Source organism: Sander vitreus, unplaced genomic scaffold, assembly GCF_031162955.1.
Source record: "Sander vitreus isolate 19-12246 unplaced genomic scaffold, sanVit1 ctg350_0, whole genome shotgun sequence".
Lineage (NCBI taxonomy): Eukaryota > Metazoa > Chordata > Actinopteri > Perciformes > Percidae > Sander > Sander vitreus.
Genome location: NW_027595487.1, coordinates 64,945 through 75,044, shown reverse-complemented (window position 1 = coordinate 75,044; position 10,100 = coordinate 64,945). Strand labels below are relative to the sequence as shown.

General features: G+C 43.4%; 1 protein-coding gene across 1 annotated transcript; it reads left to right on the top strand.

The window, feature by feature from the left end:
• Positions 1–479: 479 nt before the first annotated feature.
• mlh1 (mutL homolog 1, colon cancer, nonpolyposis type 2 (E. coli)) lies at positions 480–9,877 on the top strand. Its single transcript, XM_078245007.1, has 19 exons — positions 480–1,324; positions 1,629–1,719; positions 2,582–2,680; positions 2,774–2,847; positions 3,550–3,622; positions 3,709–3,800; positions 3,912–3,954; positions 4,125–4,213; positions 4,325–4,437; positions 4,524–4,617; positions 4,711–4,864; positions 5,478–5,788; positions 7,217–7,362; positions 7,711–7,819; positions 7,935–7,998; positions 8,210–8,374; positions 8,535–8,627; positions 8,713–8,823; positions 9,639–9,877. Exons 1-19 carry the CDS (start codon positions 1,218–1,220, stop codon positions 9,792–9,794), a joined length of 2,184 nt encoding a protein of 727 aa, XP_078101133.1. The 5' UTR covers positions 480–1,217; the 3' UTR covers positions 9,795–9,877.
• The last annotated feature ends 223 nt before the right edge of the window (positions 9,878–10,100 follow it).

Below are 10,100 nucleotides of genomic sequence, written 5' to 3'. Positions count from 1 at the left end.
CTAGCTCTGGGGAGTTTACTCCCCGGAGTCCTTATGTTTCTTCTTCACCCAGAATATCGCCTTGGATTAGGGTGGCACCAAGACCTGGGTCTTGGGTGCAGCTGTCGCTAGGGACCTGCTACACCCTGCTACGCTCTGCGATTCCCTGCAGTGTCCGGCTGTGTCCTACCACGTCCACCCATGCTGTGCTGTGCCACATTACACCCCGTAACGCCCTGCTGTGCCCTACTATGACATGAACTACTATGACTACCATTGTAGTCACTGTTCCATTATCTTTATTGTGACTATTACTGCCACTGTTCATCACACCCCCAACCGGCACCGTCAGACACCGCCTACCAAGAGTCTGGGTCTGAGGTTTCTTCCCGAAAGGGAGTTTTTCCTCACCACTGTCGCAATAGCTACCGCTAATGCTTGCTCTTGTATGCTTAATTGTTGGGGCTTTGTAAATTAGAGTGTGGTCTAGTCCTACTCTGTCTGTAAAGTGTATCTAGATAACTCTTGTTATGATTTGATACTATAAATAAAACTGAATTGAATTGAATTATTGAAGGGCGGGTCTTGGCGTGGCCATAGTGGGATTCGTAATATCGCGCCCCGCTTCGACCATGCCAACAACCGCTACTGGGTATAATGTGAAAAGATTCTGCAAATGTGTCTCAATGAAAAAGCATTATTATTAATCCATCGTCATGAGGCGCTGTGCATATTTCGAAGCTACAACGTTCCAAAAATATTTACCAGAGAAGAAGACTTTCGACGAATGACGTTCAACTGCAGGACACAGGCCCGCCCCCACGTTTTCTCCCCGCGCAGTATCATCAAAGATTGTGTATGATTAAGAAGATGAATCACCTGATTGTGAGAAAAGGGTAGCTGGAACAACATCGTTTTATTTAACAGCCACGCATTGCATAACATGATAAAGCTTTTTTTAGTGGAGAAGTGAATCAATTTAGCCCTCTCAATAACACCCATACGGCGGTTATTGGGAAAGTTGGGCGAATGAGATGACTTTAACTGTGCTCAGGCATTTCAAATGAGAGTGAGAGCTCCTCCTTTCCCCCATCTCTGGTTCCATGCATGCTCTGTGTACTTGTACAATATGTGATGCTACATTCAAGCATACATACATTTTTATCCATATGTAAGTGTATTTACATCTATTAACTGCTGCTTAACTACCCTGAAACGTAGTCAGCAGCACTGTAAAAATGGCAGGAGTTATCCGGAGGCTCGACGAGACTGTTGTCAATCGCATAGCTGCAGGAGAAGTTATCCAGCGTCCTGCCAACGCCGTCAAAGAACTGATTGAAAACTGGTAACTGACTAACTAGCTAGCTAGCTAGCTACATAATACAGTTTTGATAATGTGCGCTAGCTTAATGTCAGGTGTTTGACTATAGTGGCATAAATAACCCACAGTGTCACCAAAAAAGGTGATAAAATATGGCAGGAGCTACCTTTGTTTACATCACGTTGGTGGCAAAGCCGCTTATCAACACCTGTAACAAAGCTAGTTAATAACAACAGTTATTCGACACTGCGAACCGACTGGATGATTCCACTTGTTTCAATGAAACGTGGCTTATAATAACTATCATTTGTGTTTTAAAATGTTTCAGTTTGGATGCCAAGTCTACCAACATTCAGGTGACGGTAAAAGACGGCGGACTGAAGCTCCTTCAGATTCAGGACAACGGCACTGGCATCAGGGTGGGTGACAGGGGCGCCCTCAGGGGGAGCAGGGTGAAGCCCCAGCCCTGTTTGAGGTGGTTCTCAATGTGTCTTTCAAATTGAAATTGATGCCATGAATACCAAAAAGTTGAAACATAACAGAAAGGAACATTGGTAAAGGTGTTGTTTGTGCCCTCCCTAGTATCTAGTCTAATAGAGTCTGGGCTCTCTGTCCCCATTATGTTAGATGAAAGTGCTCATATTATGCTTTTTGGCTTTTTCCCTTTCCTTTTATTGTGTTATATATCTTTTCTGTGCATGTTATAGGTTTACAAAGTGAAAAAGCCCAAAGTCCACCCCAAAGGGACTTACCATCTCCAACAGAAAACACTGTTCACACAAACTGCTCCAAACAGCCTATATTGTAGTCCAGCCTTTACTTCCGTGACGAACGTGCGTCACTTTGTAACACACGTTATAATGCTCGCCTAGCTGCTAGCGTGGCACTCCCTCATGCTCTGCTTCTGAGTGGCTAGCAGTCCTTAACTAGGTACTGCGCATGTGCGACTCCCAACAAAGATAGGAGCAGAAGTGAGATGTCTCACTCTGTTGCTAAAACAGAGAGCTCGACACACAGGGTGAAAAGAGGAGCTGTAGCAATGTGCAGTACAACAAAAATATGGTGTATTTTGAAAATTAAACCATGTAAACCTATTCTGATATAACCTCTAAATACAATTATGAACCTGAAAATGAGCATAATACGAGCACTTTAAGTGTTTTGTTCTGTTTTTCCCCTGCCCAGAGAGTGTGTGTGCACACACTGCTGGTAAGTGGGACTCTCAGAAGAACTGTGTCACTGTAACGGTCTTTTCTTTGTCTGTTTTAATTTCCGAGGCAGAGAGAAGATATGGAAATAGTTTGTGAGAGGTTTACCACCAGCAAACTCCAGACTTTTGAGGATCTCTCAGCTATTGCAACCTATGGATTCAGAGGAGAGGTAAGAGCTCTGGAGCAATATCAACATTCAGGTTATTAAACATTAACATATATTTAGTTCTGTCCCATTTATTGTCTGTGTTCTTGTTTACAGGCTCTTGCTAGCGTGAGCCATGTTGCCCATGTCACCATAACGACTAAGACAGCTGATGCCAAGTGCGCCTACAGGTATGCTAACATTTTAATTCATGGTTCACTCATCTACTCTCTTGCCTCCTTGAAGCTTACATGTACATTATAGGGCTCCTGCACACTGCCTGCGTGGCGTGTCCGTTTTTATTTCGGTCCCCATGTTAACAGGTTAGAGCGTGCACGCTGCCTGCGTGACACGCACATCTCAGGCGCGCCGAAAACGCGTGCATGCTAGAAATAGGACCGACGCCTATTTTTCACGCGACACGCAAGCGTGTTGGAAGCGTTACCAGGCCAAATAGAATAGGAAAAGATGTATATATGTCATTTTGACACAAATACATTTAATAAATGATATTTTGATGTTTGAAAGTCTCTGTTTTGACATAAATGCGGATATAAATGTAATTTGGCAAATATAAAAATATATATATTGAAATATGTGCAAAAAAATGTACAAACACAAAAATATTTGACAAAATAAAGTTGAAGACCACGCTATTATTTCATTTTATCAATGGGTAAACATAGATGTGTACAGACAAGGCTAGCAGCAGCAGCGCTGCGTCTGACACGTTTCTGGTGTGCGAAGACATAGAAAACGCCACGCAGCCGCCACGCAACTGACCACGCAACAAAAACGCCACGCTCACGCCACGCAGGCAGTGTGCAGGAGCCCTTAATGGGTATAAAGTGACCAGGATGGCAGAGCTCTTGTGATGCGTTGGTTCTCTGCAGAGCCAGCTACAGCGATGGCAAACTAAAAGGCCCTCCCAAACCATGTGCTGGCAACCAGGGGACACAGATTCTTGTGAGTTCATGGAGCACACCTTATGTTACAGAATGAAGTATATGGGTGTTGAGAAACCAACAGTAGTTTGCTCCCCCTGCGTACAGGTGGAGGACCTCTTCTATAATGTGTCCACCAGGAGGAAAGCTTTAAAGAGCCCCGCGGACGAGTACTCCAGGATTGTGGAAGTTGTCAGCAGGTCTGTCATCGTGGCTTCACTCATTGTGTCTTGTGATTCCTGCTGTTTTGATGAACATCATTGTGGATTGTTGTGTTTGGATAACTCCCATGTAAACATGGTATTTTGAAGGTACGCCATACACAATTCAGGAAAAAGTTTTTCTGTGAAAAAGGTGAGATGTGCTTACTTTTTCCTTTTTTTCTTTTTGTAACGTTTCTTGGAAAAACAAAAAAGATCTCTGTATTACTACATGTCTATGTATGTATATCTATGGACATTTGTGAATGCGCTGATAAAAACTCCTTAGATATTCAACATCATTTATGGTCTGTTTTTTTCCAGCAAGGTGAGACTGTGGCAGATGTGAGGACTCTACCCAACGCATCTGTAGTGGATAATATTCGAGGAGTTTTTGGCAACGCAGTCAGCAGGTATTAATAAACCAAGAAAGAAAAGAGATAAGCTTTGATGCTCTCTGCAGTTGTGCGACCTCATATCACCTTAACGCCGACTGCATGACTGGTTCTGTGGTATGTTCCCAGGGAGCTGATTGAAGTTGGCTGCGAGGATCAGAAGCTTGCTTATAAGATGAAAGGCTACATCTCCAACGCAAATTACTCGGTCAAGAAATGCATCCTGGTCCTTTTCATCAACCGTACGTATCACAGAAGAGTCACATGAAGATGATGTCATCTTATTAGCACTTTGTTTAAATGGAGCTTGTGATCTGTGATGTCTCAGATCGTCTGGTGGAGTCGAGTGCTTTGAAAAAAGCCATCGAGACAGTTTACGCTGCATACCTTCCCAAGAACATGCACCCTTTTCTATACCTCAGGTGACTTAACGCGCATTTGTCGGTTTCCTTCAACGCATTCTGTTATGGTTAAATACATTTGACATTCACTGGTCGCTTTTCTAATCACCACAGCTTGGAGATCGCTCCGCAGAACGTAGACGTCAATGTCCATCCCACAAAACACGAGGTGCATTTCTTACACGAAGACAGCGTCGTCGAGAGCATTCAGAAGCACGTCGAGAGCAAACTCCTGGGCTCCAACTCCTCGCGCACATATTTCACTCAGGTATGATATGACTGATAGAGCTGAAGATCTTTGCCGGAACCCGACGGTCTTAATTTCTATCATTTTACACGGGCTCGGGCTTGCGCTCCGGGTTGCGCGCTAAATGAGCGGTCAGGTGATGTGTTACGATTAGAAAATAGATGCTGAGGAGGTGAAACAGAGGCTGGCCTCAGGAGGACTTATCTTATGTCTTTGTTCCAACTTCCAAGTGGCCTATAGCCTACGTTAGTCATGAATAAATGATGTTAAAAAATGTATAAATGACTCATTCTTGACAAAAGGCAAAAGAGCTGTGTGCGTGCGCACATTTGAATAATGTCGGGCTGTAAATGGGTTCGGGCTTTTAAAAAGCTGTCAATCTAAATGTACTTCTACTTGTCCTGAATTCTGTCGGGCTCGGGCCTTGTCGGGCCGAACGTTTAAGGCCCGATTACAGCTCTAATGACTGGATCACTATCTCTTCAAATATGCTGGCAGTGTCACAGAATTCATCTGATCGCTGTCTTTTATTGCCGCAACATGTTTTCACTCCTCCCAGAGATCATCTGTCACTTTTACAGACACTAAAAGTGACAGATGCACTGTGTTTTTTTGTTTTGGTTTTGTTTTGCAGACGTTGCTGCCAGGGCTGTCAGTCTCGGGTGGCAGCGAAGTCAAGTCCTCCAGCGCCACGGCAGAGCCAAGCGAGCGAATCTACGCACATCAGATGGTGAGGACCGACTGTCGTGCCCAGAAGCTGGACGCCTTCCTCCAGCCCAGAGAGAAGCCGCCTCCTGATCGGGAAGCAGCCGGTCCCAGCAGCAGGGAGGCCCAGCCTGGCAGCGTAGAGATGGAGGAGACAGATGATGCAGACATGATAGAGGCCCTGGCAGAGCAGGAAGCAGAGGTGCCAAAAGGCGATGAAGGCGATAACAGCGTTCAAAGGTGGAGAACACCAATCATGTTGGTACTACATTTTGGGTGGGTCATTATGTGTGCTCAGCAGAGGATTACGGACTCATACAATCATGATTAATCCAGATAGCATTTCTACGAGTCGTATCAGGACAGGTCTTGATGTATGATTAATCCTGTAACACATCTGAACATTGGCCGGCAGCAGATGAGTTGAGCAACAGAGCAGGTAGAACAATGCAACAGTACACAGTGTATCATCACTCACGATGATGTCATCTTCCTCTGGGCCAATCAGTACAAATGTCACATTGTGTTTACCTGCTGTTGACATTACAGTAGCTAAAAACTGATCTGTTTTTAAAGCTCTACCCATCAGTATTTTATTATTATTTGTTTTTAAAGATGTTGCTTACAGTGATGAACCCACACAAGCCTTTGTTGTTGCCTCTTTTAGGTTATTATTTTAGTTTTGGCAAGCAAAAGTACTCTATAAGCCTCACTACTCTCATTAATCCAGTTTTTTTTTGCAAAAAGGTTTTGTTAAATCCAGTGTACACTACCTGCTTAGGTAAAGAAAAGACATCCAGCAGCTTAATACCCAGATATCTCTTGTCAGTAGTTGGTAGAAACCAAAAACAGCCAAAGAGAGGGTAAATATTGGAGTTCCAATTGATCAGATTGCCAGAAACATGACTCTTGATGTGTGAATTGGTAGTTCTTTGCTAACTGAGTCACTACAACTATACAAAGTAATCATACGGAAAGTTTATAGTCATCAGATTGTGGATTTCCTCTGCCCCCATGTGGCTGAAAACATAATTCATGCAGCTTTAATAACTTGGCAAGTAGGGCTGCGCAATTAATCGCAATTGTATCTAAAACGCAATATGGACTATGCAATATCCAAATCGCAGGGGGGGCGCAGTATTTGTTAATGGCAAAATATGTGTCAAACCATTCTGAATGAAGTATTGTGGTGCTGCAGAGGCGTCCCGGCATACAAATCCCACCCTACAGACTAAAGAAAACAAATCTTTGTTTGGTACACCACCTCGCAAAAAAAAAAAAAAAAAATCACACTATAATCATTTTAATTTCTTTCAATGTTAATCATTTTCAATGAAAATGAGAATAATGATACACAAATGATCATTCCCTCCAGTATCGTGAATCATATGGCAATATCAGTCAAAAATAATCGCAACTAAACATTTTCCTCATATCGTGCAGCGCTATTGTCAAGTACTGGTTGCTTTTTATTATGGCGGGACAAAAGGTACTTGCCACCCATTGCGTGTGTGATTAAATGTGTAAACAGCCCGTTAAGTCTTACAGTATGGCGTGTCTGTTAGCTGGTGTGATTTGTTGTCCAGAGAGTACAAGAGTCTGTAAACATGCAGAGTATGCTGTATGCGGGCGGTGTGACAGCAGCTTGTGTGGATGTGTTTGAGCCAGGAAGCGACCCAGGAAAGAGCAGCAGCAGCAGCAGCAGGCGGAAGAAGACGAGGACCTGACGGCCGCAGCCACGCCCAAGAGACGAGTCGTAAAACTGACCAGCATCAAAGAGCTCCGAGCCGAGATCACTGAGAACACGCACAAAGGTACGCCATGGTCCAATCCCAAAGTGAGCCCTGAGGACTAAGGAATAAAGACTCACAGACTTCATTGATCTCAGGTGCTAAGTGAGTGAGTGAGTGAGTGAGGCCACATGGGCTCAGATACAGTGGGGAGAACAAGTATTTGATACACTGCCAATTTTGCAGGTTTTCCTACTTACAAAGCATGTAGAGGTCTGTAATTTTTATCATAGGTACACTTCAACTGTGAGAGACGGAATCTATTTGTGATTTTTAACCCATCTCCATAACTAGTTTCACGCAACTTGTGTGTGGTTGTTTCTCCCCTCATCCACAGTTTCCTTCTTTTAAGTATGCACACATTTCCTCCAGGTCTTCAAGAAATGCTGCAGAACCACTCGTTTGTGGGCTGCGTCAACCCTCAGTGGACTCTAGTACAACATCACACCAAACTGTACCTGCTCAACACCACCAAACTCAGGTCAGAGCCACAGAAAACACACACACACACACACACACACACACACACACAAAGTTCTGTTCATTCAGCATGCTGCTTGATGTCACATTTCACTCTCTTTTGTTTTCTGTTGCAGCCAGGAGCTTTTCTACCAAATCCTCATCTACGACTTTGGGAACTTCGGTGTACTAAGACTATCGGTGAGTAAAGTCTTAGATTGTGAATGATTAGAGTGTGTGTGTGTGTGTGTGTGTGTATGTATATATATATATATATATATGTATGTGTATATATATATATATGTGTATATATATATGTATATATGTATATATATATATATATATATATATATATATATATATACACTGTACAGGTTAGGATTGGTTTCATGGCTGGTTTATCTGCATTCAGACACCGGCTCCACTTTATGACCTGGCCATGTTGGCTCTGGACTCTGAGGAGAGCGGCTGGACAGAAGAGGATGGTCCTAAAGAAGGCCTGGCTCAGTACATAGTGGACTTCCTGAAAAATAAAACTGAGATGCTGGGGGACTACTTCTCCATCGAGATAGACCAGGTCAGTTGGAACAGGGCGGTGTTTGTCAAATAAGTCTCTATAGACCATCAAATCTGAAGTTTAATTTCGCTGCGTGTGTCTTTTTCTCATGTTTTAACAGAACACGACATTATCGGTCTGTTATTACTCACGCTGTAAAACTGAGCTTTGTGAATTTTAGGAGGGGAATCTAACAGGGCTGCCGTTACTGCTCGACAAGTACACCCCGGTGATGGAGGGTCTCCCCATGTTCATCCTGCGCCTGGCCACTGAGGTGAACTTCTCAGAGCTCTGTCCTCATTTACGATGAGATTCTGGAAACTGTTATCTGAAGGCTTTTGCTCGGCCGTGTTGTGCAGGTGAACTGGGACATTGAAAAGGAGTGCTTCAGAGACTTCAGTAAGGAGTGCAGCATGTTCTACTCCATCAGGACGCGGTACATCCTGGAGGCCGAGCCGGGAGAGGAGCAGGTGTGACGGACCAGACTCGCGTTTAAAACAAATGCTCGAATGCTATACGCACTTTAACTTACTTTGCTTAAAGTGCTCATATTATGCTTTTTGGCTTCCCCCCCCCCCCTTTCCTTTTATTGTGTTATATATCTTTTTTTGTTCACGTTTATATAGGTTTACAAAGTGAAAAAGCCCAAAGTCCACCCCAAAGGAACTTACCATCTCCAACAGAAAACACTGTTCACAAACTGCTCCAAACAGCTCTATTGTAGTCCAGCCTTTACTTCCGTGACGAACGTGCGTCACTTTGTAACACACGTTATAATGCTCGCCCCGATATTAAGATCGGACATCGGTCCCGATATTGACAAAATAGCTGGATTGGGGATCGGAAAAATTAACAGATCCACGGGCCAATCCAGTTTTGTTAGTTTTTTTTCCCCCTCTGTCGCACGCACGTGTCGCATGCTGGAAGAGTTGAGTGTACAAATAAATAATTCAATACGTTACATCTATGTTATTTTGTCTTAGTTAGGAAAGTAATGTTCAGTTAGGAAAGTCTGGTGCCTTTAGTCTCTTCCACATGGTGGAAAGAAGGTATAAGGGGGAAGGTATACAGTGTATTATTAATTCAACGGGATCGTATCGGGTATCGACAGATACAAAGTCCAGGCATCTGTATCGGGACTGAAAAAGTCAGATCGGTGCATCCCTAATGTAAACCTATTCTGATATAACCTCTAAATACAATTATGAACCTGAAAATGAGCACAATATGAGCACTTTAACAATAACTATTGACAAAGAACTGATAAGTGTGATGCTATTTTCAGGATGCTGAGGTGAACTCATGGCGTTGGAAAGTTGAGCACGTCATCTTCAAAGCTTTCCGGACCCTCTTCAGTCCTCCGAAGAGCTTCAGTGAGGACGGCACTGTGCTGCAGATCGCCAACTTACCCGATCTCTATAAAGTGTTTGAGAGATGCTAAATCTGATCGTCAAATCTAAAATACGAGCTGCCGTTTTAAACTTGATGTAACATTTGTTCTGTAAATAAATACTTTGCATGAAGCTTCAGATGTATGTCTTCTTGAGTGACAAACCATATTATTATTATTCCATGAGGTCACAGGAAATCCTTGTTCTGAATAGCCTATTTAAATGTGCCAAGGCGACACATAGTTTCCTAAAAGTAAGACCTGGAACACACAGCCAGGAAAAAGATTTGGGTCACGAGTCCCCTAACGATGCTTAAACATGCTCGACTTTGATTACAGCTACATTTTCCCTGTCAG